Below are 26,229 nucleotides of genomic sequence, written 5' to 3'. Positions count from 1 at the left end.
CCCCTAATTTATCCCTCCCCCACCCCGTTCCCCTTTGGTAACCATAATTTTGTTTTCTATGTCTGTGAGTCTGTTTCTGCTTTGTAAATAAGTTCATTTGTGTCATCTTTTAGATTACATATAAAAGTGCTATCATATGGTATTTGTCTTTCTCTGTCTGACATACTTGACTTAATATGATAATCTCTAGGTCCATCCATGTTGCTCTAAATGGCATTATTTCATTCTCTTTTTATGGCTGTGTAGTGTTCCATTGTATATACGTACCACATGTTCTTAAGCCATTTGTCTGTTGATGGACATTTAGGTTGCTTCCATGTCCCGGCTATTGTAAATAGTGCTGCTATGAACATTGGGGTGCCTGTATCTTTTTGAATTAGAATGTTTTTCTGGATATATGCCCAGGAGTGAGATTTTTGGATCATATGGTAACTATTTTTAGGTTGTTTTTTTTTTTTTTGACGAACCTCCATACTGTTTTCCATAGTGGCTGCACTAATTTACATTCCCACCAACAGTGTAGGAGGGTTCCCTTTTCTCCACACCCCCTCCAGCATTTTTTATTTGTAGACTTTCTAATGATGACCATTCTGACTTGTGTGAGGTGATGCCTCATTGTAGTTTTGATTTGCATTTCTCTAATAATTAGTGATGTTGAGCATCTTTTCATGTGCCTATTGGCCATCTGTATATCTTTTTTGGAGAAATATGACTATTTTAAATGTTGTGTTTGTAATTGATAACTTTAAAAAATAATGTTTTGCTTTACCACTGAGCATCTTCTTGACTTAAGGACTGACTTGAAATCAAACCCTTCCACTAGGTTGAGTTATATCTAAATTACATAATAATAAGACACTCAAGCACCAAATCAGTTTCTAAAGATGCCAAAGCACAAATTATGTAAAAATCTATCATCAGGGTAATGTTTCTTTTTAGAAGGCTGGAAAGGAATACTTGCACATTTGAAAAAATATTCATTACATTCGTTTTTGGAGTATGAGTACCAGCTCAACAGAGATTTTAATTTAAGATATAGTGGTATGGGGAAGACAGTAAATGATCTGGCTATGAAAAGCATATTTCAAATTGAACATGTTGAAAATAATCTACATTTGATTGAGAAAAATTAGTAAGCTCTAACAGTGTGGGGACCCAAGCAATGTTTTTTCATGTAGGAACTGTTGTCCAAATGTAGTTGACAGGTGGAACTGGAGCAGCCCAAGAAATACATTCCTTCTTTTGGTGTCCAGTAGAATTAATTACCTTGGGCCTGAAAAAGACCCTTCAGGGTGGAGAACCTCACCCACTTCATCTACAAAGAAGGCTTTAAAGTCAACTAGGAAAACCATTGTGGTCTTGGGACTAGTTATGCATACTTAACTCAGAGATGTTCACACTTTCTTTTCATGAGCAGATGCCCTGCTTCTCCAGTTTACTTTTGCAACAAAAGGGTTGCTGTTATTTGCTGAGCAATGATTTGATTATCACTAAACCTTTTAAAGGCTATTAGCACCAGCAAGCTTAACTGACTTCAGGAGAAACTCGCTTCTTACTTGAAGTATGCTTGCCTTGCTTCAGTTTTTCTGGGCGCAGACATCCAGTGATTTCAGCTTACTCCATTGAGCTTTGCAATTCAAACTTCAGAAAAGTCCCTTTAATTAGGAACAGATGGTTCACGAATACCCTGGTGCTACACATCTTTGTATTACTTATTCCATCTTTACTTGTCATGGTTCATGATACATTTCTTATTTACCTGCTAGCAGCAGCAGTTTTGCCTGGAAGGGTGAAGTCTGTTGTGGTCTTTCAAAAATGCACAAGTGGTTACATGCACCGTGAAAATTAATAGCTCCTATGCCAAAGAGAGTTGCATTCTCATGGTTTCAATTAACACTGACATAATGGGGCTGTGTCTATACCCCAACCCCAAACTCCGGGGACTGTAATTAGAAATCGGTGCCTTAGCCTTGTGATGTCTAAATGACTGTCCTGCCTTGAAAACGATTTCCATTGATCCCCCTTCATTGTTGTCTATTCGCAATGCCCCGACACCTACAAGAGTACTACACAAATTAGCTTACCATTTCCCCAAATCATTATGTCTATTTTTAAAAATGAGCAATACAAAAAGCTTTTAAGTGTAGATATGTATTCAACATTTAATATTCTTTTTCACACACAACCTTAAAGACTAGAATTGCAAAGAGAAAGGTGGGATATATATATATATATATATATATATATGTATATATATATATTCTATACACTATAATACATACAGGGGTGGAGACATGGGGAAGGTAGGGCTGTGGGAAATGTCAAGGACTGAATACTCTCAAAACAATAATAGAGCCCTCTACAAGGGGGCGGATACAATGATGCTTCAACTTATCATAACTGAGTCTAATTTAAAACACAAGACTTATTTTCAAGCATTTATGCAGTTTCAGCTACAGTGTGGCTCCAAATATTCCTGAATGAATCCTAGCTTATTTTATATCTTTTGTTATGTGTTTAAAATCCTATTATCAGGGACATAGGAGAATCTCCACCTTCTTTCTTAGCACGTTTGTGTATTGAAATCAAACCGAGTTGGGAAGTTGTTGAATAAACCCTTCACATCTCACAGCATGTTTGGGTTCCCTATCTTTTTCTTTTTTTTTTCTTTTTAAAATTTTCTTTATTTCTGGCTGTGTTGCGTCTTCATTGCTGTGCGCAGGCTTTCTCCGGTTGCGGCGAGCGGTGGCCTCTCTTGTTGAAGAGCACGGGCTCTAGGCGCATGGGTTTCAGTAGTTGTGGCACACAGGCTCAGTAGCTGTGGCTCACAGGCTCTAGAGCACAGCCTCAGTAGTTGTGGTGCACGGGCTTAGTTGCTCTGAGGCATGTGGGATCTTCCCAGACCAGGGATCGAACCTGTGTCCCCTGCATTGGCAGGTGGATTCTTAACCACTGCACCACCAGGGAAGTCCCCTATCTCTTTCTTTGATAGTCCCCCTATCTCTTTCTTTGACCATAATTTGGGGAACGATTTCCTGTTATTTTTGTTGGGTGCTTATGTTACCAAGAACAGACAAAAATCTAGACCCTTTCTGTTTGTTTGGTACTATTGGCAGTGCAGGGGAAAAATGTTGTAGTGAATGTATGTTAGGAACTGGAAGAAACTAGAAGGAAATGTGTTTGTAACTTGAGTGCCGCATGTTGACTGCCATCACTGTGTAATGTGGCTGAAGGCTCATTCTGAATTACTGAAATGAGATCCAGGCTGTGTGAAGAGGTCTGTTCCAGGATTTCTCTTTTTTCAGGCGGCTTGCAGTAGTTTTTAATGTGGTGTTTGGAAAATGCAGGTTATTTGGTAGAAAGTCCCAATCTATATTAGGAGAGTCTTTGCAGAGAAAAGGACTTTTCTGCAAAGGCATTTTATAGCAGAAATGGAGTGCAGATGTCACGTTAAATGTATACCCTGAGGAACGCAGGAATGAGTATTTTTAAAAGAGTCTTAATAAGTTAAAAAGGAAATGAGGACCCCTCCCCCTCCACTGACTTTTACCATGAAACATAGACTAGCTCCTAAGATCTAACTTCTTTGTTACCTTGCCATTTAGAAACACCTTAGTCAGTCTTGAAGGATTTCATAAGGCTTGGAAGTTGACTATTAATGTATTGTCATTATGCTCAATAACTCAGATTGATTTTGATTTGAGTTAATAAAGGAATATCGAGTCCAGACGATGTTCCCTTTCTATCATACTGGTCCCCCAAAGTAAACAAATCAAGCCATCTCATTCTTCTGTAATTAATGTCAAAACTTTTCCCTTATATAAATAATATGCCACGTTCTAGTAGAAATTGATCATCTCTGCTACATTTAGCTGCAAGTTTTTCAAACTGTTAAAGCTTTGGCAAAATATATAGTTTCCTGTTTTGTTCCAGTAACCTCTTTTCTCTTCGTGTCCAGCAGTGTTTACTTGAGCTTTTGAGTTCTTTGTGTCTACCTCTGGTGAATATTTTTTTTCTCATCCCTGTAGCATGGGTTTCAGTACTTGTGGCACACAGGCTCAGTAGTTGTGGCTACTGAGTGCATAAGTCATTATTAAAAATTATTAAAATTATTATTAAAAATTATTTAAAAATCTGTCATCTCATCCATAGTTGTCCAGTCAGATATCGTTCCATGTAGAACAGTTGCATCCTAACTTGCCCATCAACATAAAAACTGATTCATTTGGTCAATAAATTTGAAACCTGCAAATTCTCACTAGAAAATATCCAACCCCAGAGCTGAGGTATTCACTGTGTGTGGATACCCTATGTTAGATCTGCGAGCTATGCAGGAGGACCAGCCCCATGTGCTGCCCGTAAGGTTCCGATAGTCTGGCACTCAAAAGATATACATCAAGGAAATTGAGTGTACCTGCTCTAGGACAAAACTGCCCTATTTCAAATCTTGGCCATCTACTGGAAGATGTTGTGTTTGTCCCTTAATCTCTTTAGGCCTCTGTTTCCTCATCTGTGAAACAAAATAATACTACTCATCTCCTATGATTATTTTGAAGCTTAAATGATTTAATACATATAAAGTACTTAGAACGGAGCCTGGCACATAGTAAGTACTCCATATCATATAAAGCAATAAAGTCCAATAAAAGCTATCAGTAGAAAATTAATTCTGACATCGAACAGAATATTTTTCTCTTCAGTATTAACATCATGACCTTCATGATCATGAAACCATAGAATCTGAGTAAGCATTTTCTGTCTGAGACCATTAACCCATTCTTTATGTCAGTGGTTCAAAGGAGGAAGGGAAGTGTGTACAGTTTTCCTTTTCTTGTTTTTTCTAAATATCATTTTGAGAAATAACTTTTGAATTGCTAAGTGGGGTCCGAAAAATCTGACTTTTATAAAAGCAACCATAATTAACCCCTACCCGACTCCTCCCCCAGCCCCAAGGATTCTGGAAGTCACATCTGGGCTCAACAGACCCTTCTAAATAAAAGGAAAACATATCAAACATTAGTCAAGACCTGTGACCCAAAGGAATAATCAGATTGATCATTTTAAGTGGCACGGCATGCCATAGAGAATCAGTACGTAAGTGAGGATTAAAGCAAGATCTTAGAATATGGTTGCCCATTTTGTTAATCCCCATGTGGCATGATCTACCACTGAGTCTTGGGTCTTCTGGTATAAATTATTTCAGTAACTAAGTTATTTGGGGACTTGAGAGAAGTGATTGATTTTGAGTGTTACAAGGGAGTAGAATGTGAGTGAAGTTGAATTTATATTCAAAATTATTAAATCCCCAGAACACAGTATGACTTCGTCTACTATTATATCTGCTTTCGGGTGAAAGGTTTGCCCCTGGCATGGTGGAGAGACCGTTGAGAGCTTGTAATGGAGTACCCTTGAGGGCCTGGTATATCATGACATGACGGCGAGAGCCATCACTGGATCAAGGAGATGCTAGATTTTACCAGAAACTCCACAGGAGAATTTAAATTGAAGTACTGTATACTATTAGGCTTTTTCTTCCCAGTGCAATAGTATTCCTTTGGCTTGTTGACCAACCTACATTGCTCTTTACCGAGAGGCCATAGACGATTCCAAAAGAGAGACAGCCATTTTGTTTGCCCACTGGGGTAGTCCAGAGTCAGAAAGGAGAGCTGGGCCTTAGTACTCTGTGTTCACCATCCTGAACTTGGTCAGGTCAGTGAGAATGGGGACCCAAGACCTGGGGGGTAGTCTCATCACTTCTTCTGGGGGAGTGAGCATTGCAGGGGACCTCTATTTCTTTAGTTCTCATGACTGTTTTAAAAGCCTTTGTCTTTCTACTTTATCCCACACAAGGGGTTTATTTCCCAGGTTCTGAATTCCCTTCATGTAAAAAACACTGCATGGTAGTCTGATCAGTGGTTGTGAGACGAAAGACAGATTTTCTCTAACTTTGGTATTTCATATGTCCTTTCTCATCCCAGTTTTCTTATAACTTCCCCGGTTCTGGTATTATTTAGTGTTTCCATAGCATGTTATTGCTGAGTTCCTTGTGATCATTTTTAGTAGTTACACAACAAATCATGTGCAGAACATGAGCCCGTACTTAGCCAAAGAATGAAATGGAAAAACTCCGCCAAACCCAGCTTCATGATCTTCCTTTAATAAAACTCTACTGTGTCATTTGGTTTGGTCTCTCTTTTAAAACTTGAGGCTCCAGCAACCTATTTTAGGATACTCCTGTAAGGCCTACTGCATAAATGATTTGACTTACAGTTGAACCAAGGATGTAGTGAACCCCATCGTAGAGTTAAAAAAGAGAAAGAAAGGGAAAGGACTTCTTTGGCCAAAAGTGTTTCTCGAGCACAATTGTGGAGCTTAAAATTTTTGCTTATTTCCAAAAGGTCTACACCATTTGGAAATTTCTTTGTGTTTTCTAGGACAGGTCCCATAGTCTAGAAATTCCTACTTGCCTTGCTACCTAATCACAAATGCATTCCAGAATAATCCCTGGCACATAGTAGGTGCTCAGTAACTGCTTGTTGACATGTTAACTTTTTACATTGTTTTCTCGCACGAGTCATTGTTTCCTGATAAGCATCATAATAAAAAAATGCCATGCGCTAACCTGGTTTTCACAGGCATTTTCATAATAACTCTTTACCTCTCCAGAATCCAGCCATTTTTGGCAATCTCACCAATGTGGAACCTCTGCTTTTTTTAAGATAAAGCAGAAAACTACCGATGCTTAAGATTCGAGTTTCATAAATTCAGTTTAAAGAGGCAGGGACACATGATATATGTGGGAAATCGTTTCAGTGTTGGCTAAGGTGCAGTGCTGGAGTCATATGCAGTGAGGTGGCTGCCCACAAGTCAGTTATTCTCTTTGGCTTTGGTCTTCTCATCCCTCAAATGTGAGAGCTGTACTCCGTGATCTCTAGGGCCCCTTCCAACTTCTATGAATGTCTGGCCACCTCCTCTCTCCAGGCCTGTTTGTTCCTCTGTCCAGTGAGGGGGTGGGAAAGTATCAAAGTCCTAACTCTCTGTGACTTTAAAGGCATGCTCTTGTTGCTGTCCAGGAAACCTAGCTATCCAGATTGGCTATTCCTCCAGGGCATTGTTTAGCCAAGATTTTACTGTACGTTAATACATAGTTAAAAGGACTAATTTACTGCCTAGGAAAACATTTGGCACTGGTTAAAACTGTGGAAAAGTCCTAATTGTTCGCAGGGAACCCTGACTTCGGTGTATACAACTACCGTCCTGTTGGATGTACCTCCCCCTTTTAGGCTAGAGTTCTGTTTGAGATAAGAGGGTGTGTGTGTGTACATCAGATAGGAGCCTAACAGTGTGAAGTTTTTCTTCTGATGGTGCTAATCTCCCATTCCTGTCCCTAAGGCTACTGTTGATAAGTGGTATCCAAAGTTACGCTCCAGAGCAGGTGAAGTGCACTGCTGGACTGCCCTGCATCCCAGCATCTGTTCCCTGCGGTGGTATCTGCTTTCAGAAGTCTCTGTTTGCAGAGCTGGTTGGTACTGATAGAGAGGAATGCACTAATCCTCTGATATTGACTCCAAAAGGGGAGGGTGGCGCAGAGAGAATGACAACACAGGAACTCTTGGGGAGCTGCCAGCTTGTGATCCTGGCCATGATCCTTTCTAAGCATTGATGGAAATGAGTGACAGGATGGGATCGGCTCTTCTATGCCCAAGACAATTGCACCCTATAGAAGTGCAATTGAAAGGCCAAACAATTGAAGAAAGATGAAACCAAGTCTCATTTCTCTATAGAGGACGCCTAGCCCAATCCGTCTTTGGTGCCACCTTCATCCTTGCCTCTTCCTTTGCTCATGAACTTTCAGTAGCTCCCTGTGTCCTGCCATATGGTGTCTTGATTTCTGCCTGGTTTTCAATCCCCTTTACTGTCCGGTCACATACACAGCCCTTCCTGTACTCAGCCAACCTTATTTCCCATAATTCCTCAACCCCGTTCTAAGATTCCACGGTCTGCTCAGTACCATGTATGCTTTTGTTCATTTCATTCTTCCTAACTGCGATGTTCTCCCTTCATTTGATCATTGAAATCCAACCCCTTCTGATTAGTGGATGCAAACTATTATATGTAGGATGGATAAGCAATAGGATCCTATTGTGCAGCACAGGGAACTATAGTCAATGTCCTGTGATAAATCATAATGGAAAAGAATAGGAAAAAGAATATAAATATGAGTCACTTTGCTGTACAGCAGAAATTAAACACAACATTGTAAACCAACTCTACTTCAATAAAAATTTTAAAAATAAATAAATAAATCCAACCCCTTCTTCAGAATTTAACTGAAGTCCCACCTCTTCATCAAGTGTTCCCTGAGCACTCTATGCTATACTGCCCCCAAGCCTTGGACGGCCTTCACAGAACCCCAGGTTCAAATTTATTCACATTCTTCCCTGTAGGATACATTAATTTTGTCTTCTGTGCAGCTATTGGCACAGAAGGGAGTACACACGAGGTACCCTTCTAAACGACTGGGGGCTTACGTGTGAAAGGGCAGTCTTGTAGTCGATGTGTCTGAAGAGAAGATGTGCTTGAGTTCCAGTCTGGGAAGGCAAACACGGTGATGGGAGAGGCCACAGCTGGCCATGGATGGCGGGCAGGTAAAGACCACCTCTACTACTGCGTCTTACGGTGATCCTGGAAATTTATTCGTAAAAGGACTTTGAAATCGTTGAGCCGTTTAAAATGAGTGCGAGTAGTTGAGTCTGTGTGTGATATGCAACTTTGTTGTTTAAGGTAATTCAGTGTTCATCCCTACCTCCACCTTCTTCCCAGCATACCCCTTTTCTTTATCTAATTTTGCTCTTCAAGAAGCAAGCCAGGCCTGCTAAATGTGACCCATCACGACTCATTCTTAAGGGAAGTTCATGGCCAAGCCTTCAAAGTCAACTTGATAGACTTGCAATTGCTGTGTCTATCTTTGCCCCACCGTTGTCTTTTTCTTCTCCCAATTAGGTAAACCCCACAGCCCAGTGTACCCATGCCCTGTTGAAGATGATCTACTGCTCCCACTGCCAAGGTCTCGTGACTGTGAAACCCTGTTACAACTACTGCTCCAACATCATGAGAGGTTGTTTGGCCAACCAAGGGGATCTTGATTTCGAGTGGAACAATTTCATAGGTGAGCAGGCGATTAATGTATTTCTGTTGCTATTGATTGCTAAGCTTCTGCCACAAGGAATGTTTTATTTATTTTTTAATTAAAAAAATTTTGTTTTTGGCCACGCCACGTGGCTTGCGGGATCTTAGTTCCCCGACCAGGGATTGAACGCAGGCCCTGGCAATGAAAGCACAGAGTCCTAACCACCGGACCGCCAGGGAATTCCCTAAGGAATGTTTTAATTGTCAGCGATGAAATTTCTGTTCGTTATGTAGTGTTTGCCAGAGTTCTAACTGTACTCAAAGTTCACACCACTCTACAGGTAAATGTTCCCTTGAACTAATGGTGGCATTTCCGAAGACATTAGACAGACATTAGACGCAGCGAATACCAACTTTTAATAACAAGAAAGTGATTTTTTGACATTTTCCCCCTAAAGGTCAGTTTTAGTTCTGCATCATAGGCTGGTATGCATGTAAATGCTGGAGTACAGCCATCACTGAGCTGTGAAAGCGGCTTTTCAAATGTTATATCTGTTACATTGCAACCAAATCTTCTGCAAACGGCCAGATACCCATTGGGTATTTGTATCAGGTGCAATCTGATTGTGGAAATGTAAGGGTTATGTTTCTGTAGAGATTTAACAATCACAGACTGCTCTGGTGAGAATGGAAGGACTTTTGTCCTGATAATTTTAGAGGTCAGTGTTCTCATCTACACCTCAAACTTAGAAAACCATTACTGGGAACCCAGACACCAATGGAAGTAAAGTGGCCTGTTTCTAAGAATGTTAATTATGTGGGAAGGGACAAATTATGGATGATTGAAATATCCAGTCATCGACTCCCTCGATGCCTGCTTAATGCATATGGGAATCCCGGAATGTTAGTCGCAGTTGTTGAAGCTGCTAGTGGTGGTGGGGCTTCACCCACATACTATCAGCACCCCAAAACAAACTCAGGTTTTTCTCCCATACCCAGCCACATTTACGTAATTGTAGAATTTGAGTGTCTTTGTAAGCACCTATTTTTCACTTACTTGTCCACATCATGGGAACATGTACGCAATTTGCTGAGGGTTTTTTGGGGGAGGGGAATGCGGGGATTGGAGCCGGGGAATGCTGTTTAGTCTGCATGAGAGCTGATTACCATATTAACTCTGAAAGTGCATCAATAAATTGGCTCCAACAGATTCTTGAGAACACTGACACAAGGGAAAAAAAAAGATGTGAATATCAAACGCTTCGGCACAATTGTAGCCTAAATAGCTCAAAGCTAGAAGACCTGAAAAAATCTTCCACACACAGAAAAGCCGAATCCCATGAAAGGGAAGGCATAAGACCAGTCAACACACACACGCACAAATGGCCCATCATGCCCAGAAAGAAGCCATGGGAGAAATTGTTGCTGGAAAATATTTCCCATGGAAATAAAAGCCCATGGCATTTCTAGATCTAAAGTTGAAAAGTTCTTTCTTCCTCTCTTTTTTAATCCCACTCTCACCGCCACCCCAAATGTCAAGTTTGCAGCTCACTTTTGCTAAATTCATTTTTAAACAACAAGATGGTTTGCCTTTTCGCTTTCCCCTGTAACATCTAATGCACTAGCTCTCTGGGCAGAGCTGTAGCGTTTGCTATACAGTAGCAACAGTGTCTGGTGACAATGATCTAGTTTGGGTAACTTTTCTACAGACACATCAGGAATGAGGTACACTATTCTGTTCTTCTAATGTGTCTGACAGAAACTATAACTCAGAAACTCGTCTTAAAATACAAATTCTTCTACATATTTTTTCCAAGAGTCTGCAGGTCCGTATTAAAACCATACTCTAGCTTGCTTAATTAACGTCTTCAACCAGGTACTCAAAATCAAGGAGGACTTCCCTTGCTGCCACTATTCTCGCTGTGTGTTTTACAAATTACATTTGTTATCTTTGATGGAACAAAAATTCAACCCAAGTGGAAATTGGTAGGATTTCAGAATCAATCTTCTTCAGTTAATTTTAAGTGATGCTTTCTGGAGGGAGGAGGAATATAATTATATCTAAGCTTCATTTTTAATGGGTGTTTTATTATTTATTTCTAATAAGCTGATATAAAAGGCCAGGAGTAATAGACATTGTTAATCTCCAGTGCTTTTTCGTGGATTTTCACAAGGGTTTAATTTGCTCTGTGGTTATAGAATTCAGTCCCAATTTACATACCTTTACCATAAGTTCTTTTTTTTTTTCTTTGCAAGGAATTTCCCCCCCCCCCCTTAAAATGACTGCAGTTAATGAATGGGCAAGGGATTTTTTCCCCACTTCTTTACATCAGATGTTGGGGTTAAGTCGGGAAACTGCCTTTTGTTCATCCAGTCGGGTCGCGAGGCTGAAGATTGGGTTTCTGATTATAGGCGGCACAGTGCAAGAGGAATCGCTTTCCCTAGTGAGAAGGGGCTGCTTTGTTGCCCGGGTGGCGGGGGGCGTGTCCTGAGCACTAAACTCCTGCAGTTGGACTAGACCCTTTGAAGAGACTAAGGATGAGTTTTCCAACTCTGCCTTCTTGCTGCCGAGCCCTCGTGTCCCTCTCTTGAACTGTACCTATTAAACTGTCGTCCAGCTTTATCAAGGTGGATCCGAATAGTCAAAACACCTTGGACTTGGCTTCGTAAGAGGTTGGTTACAGGAAACCTTCTTTTTGAAAAATACTCCCACCACCACCACCACCACGAAAGTCAGTTTCTGGGAAATCATAAATTACGGGTAGGTGCAACTTGCTGTCCGTCGCATACTGCCGTCGTGGTAACATTCATCTGGCTCCTAGCCACCCTTATGAACGTCCCATGTTTGCTGCCACTGGGAATTTAGTATGAGGGGGTCGGGATTGCCGGCTGGGACGTCAGCCAGTTCCTGGCAAGAGGCAGGAGCCGGTCAGATACCCCGCAAAGGGAGACCTGCAGCCTAGATCCATCAGAAGCAACAACACCGGACCAGCCATCGTGGGACTCCTCTTGGGGCTTCTCATCAGGGCCGTCCGCTTCTATGGAGGCGCCCCGTGGATAGCCAGGCAGGACTTGCCCTGGGGCTGAGGGGCGGCTTTGGCTCCCGGGTTGCAGCCTCCAGGCGGACCACAGCCTCACTCGCATTCTTCAGTCTCGGGGACACGCAACGCCATGGCAGCGGCGCGACAAGGGCCCGGCCCCTCTCCCTTCCCAGGGCCTTGTGCACAGCCGGCAGGCCTGGAGTTGACAAAGACACCAAACAGCCAGAAGAATTGGGGTTTATGTTCCCTTTCACAAACACGTGAACACGTTCACGATCTGGCCTTTCCTTGCCACTAGGGGAATAAGTAGTGATGAGGTGCGCCGTTTCCTTCCTGTTGAAACCTCTGTGTTTGAGATGTTTATGGTCTGTCCCTTCATAATATTTTTCTCTGGAGCCAGCAACTCCTTCTCGGCTCTGAAGGCATGTGCTCTCTGGACGTGGCAGCCCTGATGCTTCGACAGTGATGAACACGTTTAGGTTGTGCGCCACTTGTTTACAAAAGTCCCCTTTTGCTAGCACATCAAACGCATTTTTCCTCTCCTGGAGCACAATGGTATATTCATGCTGGCAGCCTTTCCTTAGAGGTTGGAAGTGTCAGTTTATTGGCGCTTGCCACAATGCAACCTGAAACTTCATTTGTTATGACGTTCAAAAATATTGCATTGCACGGACATCTATTCGTGGTTTGTGACATCGGAACTGTAGTTGAAAGAAATGAGCCCGTGCTTTAAAATGTTGGGTTGCATTTGTTCTCGGGGGAAGGTGAAAGGTCGCTGACCAGATTTGGGTTCACTGATCTGCTGATGCCAGAACTCCTTTCCATCAGCGAGCTCGGGTAGAAGTTCAGCTGTGGCCTGCGCTTTGAGAGAGACACACCATCTTCTAGAAACTCGCCCTTCTTTCTGGCAGCTGTCCTTGGACTACCTGAAGGCTGTGGAGAATGTGAGCCTAACTCTCCTTTAAGGGGAAAGAACAAGTTTAAAAGTTCACTGCGTGTCATGAATGAGGCATCCTTTTTCTCATTTGGAGATTACCTTTCCAATTTCTTCTAATTTTACACAATAAGTATCAGGGAAAAATACTAAATCGCATAATCCCAAGAACCATGGATGACAAGAAAACCCATACAGTGCTTTTCATTTAAGAGATTCAATGTGTCCTAAAAAATTCTAGACTCCTCCAAAATGAAAAAGTGATTTCCAGAGTAATTAGTGAAGACTCGTATTGTGAACACATGGATTTTGTGCCCTGTCTTGGGTTGTCTTTTCATTTGAATAAAAAGAGGTACAGGGCTTCCCTGGTGGCGCAGTGGTTGAGAGTCCGCCTGCCGATGCAGGGGACGCGGGTTCGTGCCCCGGTCCGGGAGGATCCCACATGCCACGGAGAGGCTGGGCCCATGAGCCATGGCCGCTGAGCCTGCGCGTCCGGAGCCTGTGCTCCGCAACGGGAGAGGCCCACGTACCACAAAACAAAACAAAAAAAAAAGGTACATGTTTTTGCTTTAAAATAACTCAAGGCCCTTGTATTTGAAATGGGAAGTTTATCTTAATACAAAAATTGCATTTCTCAAAATGTCATTATTTGAAAGGTCATTAGAGTTCCTAGGAGCACTTTCATTTGTATTTTCTAACTGCGCACTCAAGGATCTGAAAGGGTTTCATTTAAAAAATGAAAGAAAAGAATTGATATGCCAGGATTCGAACTGATTTATGTTTTTGACTCTTGTAAATGGAACATGCAATGAGAAGATCCGTGGAGGTCTCTGGGAGAACGGGAATGTTATTCTGCTTCCAGCCTTAGGTTTGTCAGCTGGGAGCTAGCTCAGAGCCGTACAACGACAGCCACTGACACATGGAGGGATGAATAATCAGTGTGTTAGAAGGTTCCCGATTGGGTTTCCTTGCTGTGGAATAAAGCCTTCGTCTGGTCACTTCACACTCTAGAGAGCTAGTGGTACATACTGACTGAATGAAGTTCTGTGTCATAGAAATAGATCTAAAAGCATGAATTAATGATGATCATGCCTCCCCCTCCCCCCCAGCACCCCCCCCCACCCCACCCAAGGGAATCAAAGACAGTAAAGTAATCAGACTGATCACTCAAGGCCAAGCTAATGATTTCCTTTGTATGCTGTATTGTTCTGCCCCAAACCTCATGTTAGATGCTATGCTGATGGTGGCCGAGAGGTTAGAGGGTCCTTTCAACATTGAATCGGTCATGGATCCCATCGATGTGAAGATTTCGGATGCTATTATGAACATGCAGGAGAACAGCGTGCAGGTGTCTCAGAAGGTAAGGAAGGCCGGGTCCTGGAGAGGAGAGGACGGGGCCCGCTCCAGCCTGCGATGTCACTTCCATCACGTGACCACACTTATGCCAATACAGGTTTTCCAGGGATGTGGACCCCCTAAGCCTCTCCCAGCTGGTCGGATTTCCCGTTCCATCTCTGAAAGTGCCTTCAGTGCCCGCTTCAGACCCTTTCACCCCGAGGAGCGCCCAACCACAGCAGCTGGCACTAGTTTGGACCGACTGGTGAGCACTTTGGCAGGAATGGCCGTGTTTAATGACAAAGAACTGAAAACATTTGCTCCAAATGCATCTTTATTTGGGACGCTTCCAACTGTTGGGTCTTTTCAAGTGAAAGTTTTCCAGCAACTTTGCACAGGGATGTCAGTGAATCTGCCTCTTTGATTCCCTAGCTCAGAAATTTCATCCGTAGGCTAACAAATGGGGTGTGCCGAGGCATATCTGAACACCTGCCTTTTGTTTCACAGTGTGGGTAACACATAGGTTGGATCCTGAGTTATAAAAGCCCGCGAGAAGAGACTGTGTCGTATCAGTGTATCTCCGGGGTGTGAGACCCGGTGGGCCTCAGATGGCGGTTCTAATGGAGAGCGAGAATGGACGGTGGATCTAGGCACTAGGCAACATTGTTTTCACAGAGCTTCTATTTCACCTGTTAATCCTTTGGGTGATTTTATACATTTTACATATCGGTGTGATCTGCATTTTTCTCCTCTGACTACGGAGAGACTCTGAAGACACTTTACAGTGATGAAAAGGGCACATGTGTAGGTGGTTTTGGGGTTTTACAGAGGTCTCTTTTTCTCTCTCTCTTAATGAGGTTACTGATGTCAAGGAGAAACTGAAGCAGGCCAAGAAGTTCTGGTCCTCTCTTCCTAGTAACGTCTGCAACGATGAGAGGATGGCTGCAGGAAACGGCAATGAGGATGACTGCTGGAATGGAAAAGGCAAAAGCAGGTTAGCCTCCATCGAACGGGTGTGCAATCTCTCCCTTCCTGGATGCCCGGAGACCTTTCAGAGAAGGTTTGCTCAGTTGTTTAGTCGAGGCAGCATGAAGCATTTCACAAGTAGGTGGCAACAACATGGAAGGCTTCTAGACATTCTTAGGAATTGGCTCTGCTGTAGAAGTGTCAGGAAGGCCCCCAGCTACTTGCAAAGAGTTCTGGGTCAAAGGTTTGTGACAGTGGTTATAAGCTGGTGTTACAGCTGCAATGAGGGATTGAGCGGTTTTAATAGTGTCATTATTTTTAATGTTTTATACCTGTGGTCCTGTGCTCGACTGCCTGGCCTCATAAAGTACCAGTTCTCCAAGGGTCTCATTCTCTTACTTGACGATGCTCTGTGTCCCTCCCCTACATACTCAGTAAGTTAGACAAGTACCCACTTCACTCTGACCCACCAACCTCCACGAAATGGGTAGTTTTCAAAAAGGTCACAGTCAGATTGGAGAAACATAATGTATACCCAGGAAAAGGAGAGATTCAAGTTATTCGAAAGGCAAGCACTTGCATTTCATTGCACTCCGTGGAAAATGCTAGAACCTAGGCAGGAATCTTTGACTGTCTTCTGTAACTTTTTGTTTTACTGATCATGTGAATGGGGTCATTCCTCATTGCAGGTACCTGTTTGCAGTGACAGGAAACGGATTAGCCAACCAGGGCAATAATCCGGAGGTCCAGGTTGACACCAGCAAACCGGACATACTGATCCTTCGTCAAATCATGGCTCTTCGAGTTATGACCAGTAAAATGAAGAATGCTTATAATGGGAATGATGTGGACTTCTTTGATATCAGTAAGCATTTGTGCTTCTAAAGGACAAATTGTTATATACCTTGTGATGAGAAGCAGCAGAGTGAAATCTCTATTCCATTGTTTTTTTTTTTTCAAAAATAGGTGATGAGAGCAGTGGAGAAGGAAGTGGAAGCGGATGTGAGTATCAGCAGTGCCCTTCGGAGTTTGAGTATAACGCAACTGACCACTCTGGGAAGAGCGTCAGCGATAAAGCCAGCAGCGCTGGGGTCCCCACTGGGGCCCAGCCCTACCTCCTCACTGTCTTCTGCATCTTGTCCCTGGTTATGCAGGGAGAATGGAGATAATTCTCAACCTTAGAGAAGAAGTGTTCATCATCAAAAAGGCACCGGTTATCACTTTTATACCATCCTAGTGACTTTGCTTTTTAAATGAATGGACAACAATGTACAGTTTTTACTATGTGGCCACTGGTTTAAAAGATGCTGACTTTGTTTTTTCATTCAGTTTTGCGGGAAAAGGGGATTTGTACGTAAGGTCGGTCCTGATTCCTCAGAATCATGTTAAATGTGGCTAACAGTGTAGGTACAGAACTGTAGTTAGTTGTGCATTTGTGATTTTTATCACTCTGTTTGTTTGTTTTCTTTTGTTTTTGTTATGTTTGTTTGTGGGTTTTTTTTTTTTCTTCTTCAATACGGTCTCACCTTGTTTCTTACAAGAAAACCAGGGTCCTTTCTTGGCATGTAACATGTACGTATCTCTGAAATATTAAATAGCTGTACAGAAGCAGGTTTTATTTATCATGTTACCTTATTAAAAGAAAAAGCCCAACAAGCAGTAAAATTGCCATTTATCCCTGTTGTTTTTAGTTGCCTTATCTGGAGAGAAGAGGAGGTCATTTTAAAAATGTTTATTAAGTTAGGACAGAATGTGAAGGCGCAAGGGGGCTTCTGAGTCACTTGTCAGGTTGTATTCAAACATCAATACAAGAAGAAGGTTATACTTCATTTATAGCTGGTGACTGGAAGAGACTGCAGACTACCCATTTTGGTTGAGTTGGATTGTATAAACTAAGATCACAGGTCCATTTCTTGAAGCCGCTTATACTTAAAGTGTAGTCCATCTAGAAGATTCCTGTTGCATTCTCCCTCGAAAGATATAAGGCATGCAGGGTATCGTAGTTATCACCTGTTCACACTTAGTTTGGGGGTGGGTTTGGTTTGGTTTGGTTTTTTTATCCAGGCAAGTGAGCACGCCCACCGTTTGCTGGTCTTCGTGTCCACACTTGACCCTCCTTGAATTGATATCCCAACAATCTCATTTGGTCCTTCTTGTTGCAGATTTCAACCCCGGTCATACAGAGGGAGCTGTCTGGGGGCTAGCCAGAACTGGGGTACAGCCTGGGCTCAGGGAGTAACTATCAACACTCAAGCAAAGTTTTCGTCCGAGCAGGTGTATTTGTGTTTGTTTTTGGATCCCAGGGTTGTTTTTTTTTTTTAAAAGAGATTTAAGGTGTCTTATTTGAGTCTTTTTCTCTCCCAGCCCCGTCTGATCGGAAAGGCAAGGGTCTTGCCATGCATGGTTCACAGCTGTGTGCTACCCTATCAGGCAAGCAGCCCACTTGGGGAGATCTGAACGTCCAGATTGTTTTTCATGTGTTGTCAGGATTTGGCGGGGGGCGGGGAAGGAGTCGGAGTAGGTAGAGCTGAGAAGACCACATCTTAGTGATGACCTTTAGCCGCTCAGGTGAACGGGCAAAGGCCATTATCTCTTGTCCCAGGCCAAAGAGTAAGTAAGCACTGCCTTGGCCCCTTTGGCGCCCTTTCTTTCCTTGAGTCCTTACCAAATGACAGCCCATAAAACTATGAGAACGTAACAAAACCACGTTAAAAAGAGTTCCCAGAAGTCTTCAGAAAGAATCACGCTCTGCAAGTCTCTTCCTGCTTTAGACAGCCATTAAGATCCCAACCAATTCCACGGAAGCTGAAACCCACAGAGAGGTTGTTTGTGTTATTGTTTAATCTTCAGTTGTAAGAGTAATTCTCTATTTTTATATTGAAACATAATTACTTGATAGCTCAGGGTCTACATTTCCTTCAACTTTTTACACCAAATTCTGTAGAATGGACAAAATGGAATATTGGGGGCTGTTGTCAACAGAGGCTTAATTTTATTAGAAGTAGCCAGTTATTTATTAAAGCATGATGTTAATAAAATAGGCATATTCTGGCTGGTGTGTATAAGTGTTTTGTTCTTTTATTTTTTAAACAAATCACAGAAGACATAAAATTGAAAAGGCGCTCCATTTATGTATGAGGAAAAATTGATTGTAAATAGCTAAGCTGCCTTGTGAGAACTTGGAAAATGTGCTGATACTTAGTAACTACCTCAGTTGTGAGGAATTTCCTTTTTAGCTTAGACTGCTATTATTTTTACTTGGTAGAAATGAATCTGGTCTCCAAAATGTGGCTCAAAGAGTTATCCCCATAGACTTTGTTAGATTGTTTTTTAATTTAAAACCTTGAACTCTGCCCAGCTGTTTTCTTTCAGTCAAGTTCTCGAAACCAATAACATTTTCCGAATTAAATATTCTTGAAGGTTCTTCTGGAGTCTAACTGATTTGTTTTCTTTCTTTGCATTTTTTTTCCTGTTACTCTGTTGTTATTTAAATTGTCTCTTGCTTTTGAACTTGAATATGAAATAAACAAATCCTAGACTTTTCCACTCAGGTCTGACTGGATAACTCTTGGCTTCTAACCAGCTGGCAGGCTCACACCCCCACACCCTCCCCAAAACAGGAATAAAGGCAAGTTGAATATTTTAAAACCTAAGAGTTTAGCATATGAGGTAGGAAAAAAGCTTTGTGAGGAGACCTTACTTTTCCAAAGCCTCAGTTAATAGCACGTGAAGGGTTCGTGCTTTACAAAGTCATTTCTCATCTGTACCTTAAGAAACAACATTTTACGACACTTAGATTTGTACTTTATTTCAAAAAGTCAGTAATTAGCACCTATGATTTTGATAAAACCATACAAACAATTGACTTAAATTTTTGAACTTTAGTTCCTGAGTGTTAGAAACCTAACAGTTTGCGGGTAATTTTTTACGAAAATTAACAGTTAAATTTTTGAAGTAAAATGTATCATATGTGATGACAGAACCAGAATAAAAATAGGTATAGATGGTGCTACACAAAATTCTACTTGCCCTTTTGTGTTGGCAGACTATGTCCATTTGCATAGCTAAAAGGTAGTATGTTAATAACTACTACAGGAAGCCTCTGTGTGTGTGTGTGTGTGTGTGTGTGTGTGCGTGTGTGTGTGCACTCACTCTCAAGCAAATACCAGACTACCAAATACAACTTTCTTTTTTGAAATAAAAAAGCACTGAGAAGTTTCTTCCAACTTAAAGCTTAGTGGGAAAAATATAATTCGGCATTCCGTGATACATTATACTTTAAAAGTTCAGTTTCCACTTTTAAACTCCTTATTATTTTCTTGTAAAAATCCTTTTTATATATGTGCAAAATACCTGAAAGATAACCTGGTAACATAGGAGTTTTGAGTCCATCAGTAAGGCAAATGCCATATAATATTTATTTGTCTAATTTAGTTTTTACGTAGGTAATATATAGACAGGGTTTAAAAACCAAAACACGTACTATAAAGGTGCAAAGCGCAAGTTTCTGTCCTGTTCCTGCATCCATCTGCCCAGTTACCTCCCACACATTAGATAAACTTATTAATTGAAGTTCCTTTATACAAATAGAAGCAAATATGAATAGATTTTTCTTTTTTGCCTCTTTACATGAAAGGTAGCATATTATACCCAATCATCTCATATTTTTTAGATTAACTTTAAAAAGTATTGAGAGGAGGAAGAGGGGTCCTTAAAGATAATGGATTCCTGTTCTAAAGGCATGGCTTCTCCATGCTACCACAGTTGGGATTTTTACTGCATTTTGGCCCAGATTAATTTAGGTTATTTTTCAAGAAACAAACATGGAATTGACGAGGAGCAGTTGGGCGTTGTAGTGCTATCATTCTGGAGTGCACAATTAGGATGCTGCCTGTGGTTCATTAAGCTTCATTTTTGGCGCTTTATTTCCATATCATCACCAGTGAAGAAGACATTGGCAAAAGCGATTGGGAAGATCCTCTTAGAACACAGCACATTAATACCACTCTCAATGCTTGGAAATGGTTCAGAAATGAAATGTGCTCTGGAATCGACTCATATTTAATAGAATGAAGTACTCTTAATGTTTCCTCACGCCCAAATGCCTGGAAGCACCATCAGCTGCCACACAGGATGGAGGTGAGAGTGTTAGGAAAATGTGTAACTAGATCGTCTGGGTTACTGCGTGATTTATCCGTCCGGCGGTAGAGGAATCATTAGGATATGCAAATGTCCACATTCAGTTTTCATGTAAGATTAAAGTTTTACTCATCAATGTTTGAAGTGATTTCTAAATTCGGAATTAATCAGTAAAAACTACAGAAATCCATTTCTCAGCATGAGTGTCCATGTGCGGAATTAAATGCCCATTTTACTCTACTTTTGACATTTAAATGTTGGGAATTCTGAAAAAATAATACGGGATCATTGTAAAGAATAAGGTTTTCATGTGTCAATCCTGTCAGGTTAAAGCTGATGAAAGGTGACAGGTGTGGTTAAAGAATTGAAAAAACAGCACATGTGTGTTGACCCAACATGCTTTTCTAAAGGTCTTACGGACTTTGATCAAAGTTCTCTGCACTTGTGTTTCTTAGCAGACAGAGTTGGAAGTCCTGTGTGTTTGTGTGTGTATACACACAATCATATCTACACACAGAGGTGTATTTGTGTATTTTCAAACACTTAATCCCAGTTAGACTCTACCCAGTTAGACTATCCCAGTCACTTATGGGCTGCCCTGCTGGTAGTGGTGTGTGTTTGGGAAATGCACACTATTTTAATAATAGCCTAAGGGAAACATAATTTGGAAGGTAAGTCTCCTGCCAAGAAAAAAATATATACACACATGCACATGTAAAATGCATTCCAGATAGAACTTCTTAGATTTACCACTGCCTGGGATTTGCATTTCTGCATCACCATTGACAGCCTCAAGCTGCCTGTAACCCACTGTTCTTGGTGGCTCACGGCATGGGCAGTTGGTGCCAGGTTGGCCAGAAAGAAATAATCATGGTCAGTGGGTGATTTTCTGAACATGCAGTAGGATCTCAATCCTCTTTCACTACATTTGCCTTTCAAGGTCTTTAGTGCCCCTGCTCTCATGTCTCTCAAGTGTAAGGAAAAATTGTTGTTATTCTGTTGGAGTTCTGAGTACTTTGGAACGAGCTCTGGCAGCAGCAAGGAACAGTTATTTGGGCTTGTTTACTGTAAAAGGGAAAGTAGTTCCTTGCCGTAAATTCACCTGTAACCTCTCGACTGAGCAGCGAGGTGGGATGAACCTGTGTGCCTGGCACAAAAGCTGGGCCACGGCAATGATCTCACACGATCCGGCAGAGTAGAAATCCCTCCATTTTGCAGATGTGTCAAATGACTGGAAGAAGCTGGGTAACTTGTCCAAGGGGTGACAGGTAAGAAATGCAAGAACCAGGTCTGGAACCGAGGTTGGTCTGCCACAAAAGCCTGTTTATCTCAAGTGGTATTTTTCCTCTGATTACCCTCTTCCCCTTATTCCACCTCCCTGAATCATCAGGAAGGGGGACGGGGCTTGTCAGGCTTGCTGCACGTAGAGCTGTCCTGGTCCTGTGGAAGGGCCAGGGTAAGGGTCATGGCAGACACTGGTTGACTTGGCTGACCCGAGTTCAGGGCAAGGAGTCCAGGACCACCTGGAGACAAATCTTGATGATGCCGAGGTTTTCTAACCGCAGTGGCAGTGGCTCTTTGCTGGGCCCGATTTCAAAACAGAAAGAGCTCGGATGATAGTGCAAGGGACCATGTGGTCTCTACTTGCTGGTTCTTGAAGAACTGGGATTAAGTCAAGTGAACCTGTCTGTCCTCTGCAGGACAGCCTCACGTGACCCTGTGTGAATGGGCTCTGGGGGTGCCCGGACAGCTGCCTTGATCTGTTGAGAAGAATACCATGGTTTACATTGGGAACATTCACACCTGCTTAATCAGCCGGAGCTTTGTGAGGACAGATGGGATAAATGGGGCCCAGTGAATAGTATCTGGGCTTCTTAAAGAGCCCTTGACAAGATTCCACCTTGAAAGTTACACCTGGATCAGATTGGACACAAAGATCCGAGATAACAGGAGCTGCTCTAGCCTGGGGAGTGTAACAATAGGTTCCTCCTGCTGGGCTGGTCTCAGTTCATCTTAGAAAGGACAACATCTGAAGACAAAATGTGTGCTTTAGGGTCAAGAGAGTTTGACTTGCCATTTCCTGCCTTGGACAAGGGGGCAGAGGGGAGAGAACCCTGGAGCTTTTGTTGGTTGTTTCCTGAACATATGTCCTAGCATGCCCATCAGACAGTATGTGCTAGAAAAATTTGCAAGGTCCTTGACTAGAGGTATTCAGACCTTGTTACAAGGTCCAGAGAGACGTAATTTAAGATCGGCAGGGACTGAGGACTATGCCTCCAAATGAAAGGCAAGTGTTGGCCTCACTAGTCTGAGGAGAATCACACCTCTAGAATCGGGAGTTGTGGGAAGGGTGAATTTCTATAACTAAAGTTTAGCCAACTGCCTTCTTAGAATGTGTAAATGGTCCATTTTGAACAAAGAGGGTTTCTTCCCTTACTCAATGAGTAGTGAGTTATGTAACTGGATAAACCAGAGATGCTGTACGCTGATGATGAAAGAAATCCCTGGATCCAAGAGGTGGATCAGAGCGGTATGGGGGAGGAAGGCAGCGTCCGAGGTTGCTGTGAGGGACTGGTGTTCTGCAACTTGCCCCTTGGGCCACTGGCCTCCACACAAGTCAGGGCTGGCTGGATCCTTTTGTGCCTCACATTGTGTGATTTGTCTGCTAAGTTCCCATTTGGAGAAATGTACAAGCAAACGAATTTGCACGTCCTTGTCATATTGAAACAGACTCCAAAGATGAACTACCTAGAGAGGCCAGCTATTGGTGAGCAGAGGTCTCTAATGGCTCTGGATACGTGGGCCTCCAACATCACATGGGATTTGGGGCAGTAATCTGATCTATGACACGTCTGGCCTTGGTTTCTGCACGGGAGGATGGGAGGACGAGGGAGGAGCATGTAAGTCAGATGGGGTCCTCATCGTCAGGAAGCCACTGGGGAGAAACGGGGACGTGGGACTAACTGGTCTGGGGATGGTAGTGTGATAGGTATGCGTAGTGAGGCGGCAGAAAGGAAATGTGCGTAAAACGCAGAGGCGATGCGTTTGCTAGTATGGGACTAGGGAAGCGGGGGCGGGGGGTCAATACGAAGCTCTCAAAAGCCAGGCAAGGGAATTGAAAATTCAAGGGGGGCACAAGCTAACGCAAATAATTGAATAGGTTTTGACCTGATGCCCAGGGTGTATAAAGAAGATGAACTAAGTATGGGGTCGTCCTTGGGCTTGACAACGTGCTCAACACTACTCTACAGCCTAAAGGCTCAGCTCCCTTCATAGCCCCGTACACTCTAGCCTCTCCCAGACGATCTTGACTTGGAACTTACTGGTGAAGACAACCCAGTTCCACCCAAGGAGTACTTTTTGGACGTCCAGACTCAGAATGCAGTCAGACACATTAAAAGCGCTCCTCCTGGCCTCCCAGCCCATCACACCCTTGCATGCCAGCCATGCACACGCACACATCTCCATTTCTTTGGGCACTGCTTCCAGCTCACCTGCATGCCTCTGCCCACACAGGCCCTCCAGAGCTCCAAGGCATCTTAGGCCACACCCTTCTGCTCTGGCCTCCTGGCTCTGCAGAGAAACACAGAGAAGGATCCTTGGAGTCTGGTTCCCCAGACACCGTCCTGCAGGGACCTCGGGATTGCAAGGGAGTGGGGAAACCTCTGCAAGCATTAGACGGCCAGCTTGAGGGATGAACGGGCCAAATAACCATCGGGTTAAGGAGAATCCCTGCCTGCTTGCCTCCTGCCGTCCCAGGTGGCTTATGTCGTTTTGCCCCTTGGGTGATCACAGTTTGAAAACTGCAAAGCTTGACTTCTTGCTGGGCTTTTCTCTTTTAGACTTCAGGAGCTGGGAAACAGGTTGGGGCCTGGACAGGAAGGAGCTCCAGCTGCAGGGACTCTAATATCGTGGCCCCATCTGCCCTCTTGGCGCCCTCTCTGCGGTCTGGGAACTGTCCACATTTAGAATGGAGCTAGCCTGGACACCGACTATTGCCGAGTGATAGCAGGAAAGCTGCATTTACATCAAAGAGTGAGGTTTTCTAGAAAATGAGCAGATGGGAGTGTGAAACCTGCTTCTTGCTGGCAAGAAAATATTCTAACTCTCTAATGATGACATATTCTGATTTGAGGGTTCAAAACAGGAGAAGCTCCAAAGGGTCCCTTTACCCCTCCACCCTGACCTTTCACTGTTCTCCATCCCTAAAATACACCTCTTTCTACTCTTCTCTACCAGAGCCCCTAGAGGAGAATTCCACACACTAAGCCTTTTACCCAGGAGGCAGGCAAGCAGGACACTCAGGAGAGCACCTCTTCAGCCTCTTGACCACCCATCCCCACCCCACCTCTCTCCACCATTCTCCCACATTTCCCGCCAGACTCTGAGTTCCTGGGGAGTTGCCATCTGCTTTGTAAAGAAAGGTTTTTCTCTCCGGGTCACATAAGGAAGCTGCACCGGCTCCTCTGATTCCAGAGTTGCCAGGGAGAAAGGAGAAAGCTATGCAGAAGTGTTTCCCAGGATCAAATTCCCATCTGTATCTCCCCAAAGAATCCAAAGTGGTCTTGGAAGACCATTATTGGAGTGAACGGGTGATTCTGAGTAATCCCCTTGTCTGTCTTTCCTGTAATCTTCTGGCCCAGACCACATGGATTAAAAGAGTGGTTTCGCCACATCTCTATAAGACATTGAGAGGACGAGATCCGATCGAAGATTGTGGTATTAGTTAAGACGCTCGTGGCTACAAGTTAGGATAAATCCAACTCAAAATGATTTAAACAACAAGGGATTTATCATCTCACATAACAAGACGCCGCGATGTAGGGAAGCTCCAGGGATGGTTGCGTCTCAACGTCATTATGAAGGATCCAGAGCCTTTCCATCTTTCAACTTTGCCAACTTCAGCATGTTGGATAGCTTTGCTCATGGTTGAAAGATGGTTGTAAAACTTCAATAAAGCTGAAAAAAAAAAGATAGCTGTCACAGTTGTAGTAATAATACATCTTCACACGCAACTTCCTGCTGGTAGCAATGAGACTCTTTTTTTATTCTCAAGTCTCCTTTGAAGAGCTAATACCCTCGTCCAGCAGACATCCCCTCACCTCTCATTGCCTAGAATCAGCTCACATGCCCTGAGCTGTTGAGTATGAAGGCTAACCGAGATTCATGCCCTGGTCGGAGGCCAGTTTTACCTGAAAGACGTGGCTACAGGGAGGGGGATGAACACTACCCTGAATAAATTAGGGGATGATCGGCAAGGAAGAAGGGAGGAACATCTATTGGGTAGGTGAACAACTGGGTTGACTACACCTGTGCACTACCAGAGGGCAACACCAGTAGGCCTATAGGGCACTCTTGCTGCATCTGGGGTGGGGAAGTGCATTAGGCATCAGCAACTTTGGCGGGGATAGACAGCTTCATTGAGCTTCAGGGATTCCAGAATGTAGAGCTACAAAGAAAGAAATTCATCACCTTCTGGACATACCAGCTCAACTCAATTCCCACGGTCTCTTCAAGGACATCCAGGTCAATCTTGAATCTTTAGTGATTGGTTGTCCTCTACAGTAGTCCTGCCAAGTGGTTGCCCAAACACTGCTTGAACACCTCCAGTGGCAGGGATCTCACCACTTAACAAGCCATGTTATCTCTAGGGAGCTCTAAATATTAGAAAGCGTTTTCTGCCGA

General features: G+C 43.0%; 1 protein-coding gene across 1 annotated transcript in view; it reads left to right on the top strand.

Annotated features, from left to right (window-relative positions):
- GPC4 (glypican 4) overlaps positions 1-18,828 on the top strand; it is a 109,123-nt gene extending 90,295 nt beyond the window's left edge. Inside the window, exons 4-9 of the mRNA XM_004285473.3 lie at positions 9,004-9,169; positions 14,334-14,464; positions 14,558-14,704; positions 15,297-15,433; positions 16,095-16,270; positions 16,372-18,828. Of these exons, the coding sequence (XP_004285521.1) occupies positions 9,004-9,169; positions 14,334-14,464; positions 14,558-14,704; positions 15,297-15,433; positions 16,095-16,270; positions 16,372-16,574 (960 nt within the window). The 3' untranslated portion in view covers positions 16,575-18,828. The remainder of the gene's footprint in view (positions 1-9,003; positions 9,170-14,333; positions 14,465-14,557; positions 14,705-15,296; positions 15,434-16,094; positions 16,271-16,371) is intronic.
- The last annotated feature ends 7,401 nt before the right edge of the window (positions 18,829-26,229 follow it).

Source organism: Orcinus orca, chromosome X, assembly GCF_937001465.1.
Source record: "Orcinus orca chromosome X, mOrcOrc1.1, whole genome shotgun sequence".
Lineage (NCBI taxonomy): Eukaryota > Metazoa > Chordata > Mammalia > Artiodactyla > Delphinidae > Orcinus > Orcinus orca.
Note: the sequence above shows the minus strand (reverse complement) of the source record. Positions and strands in the feature narration are given on the sequence as shown.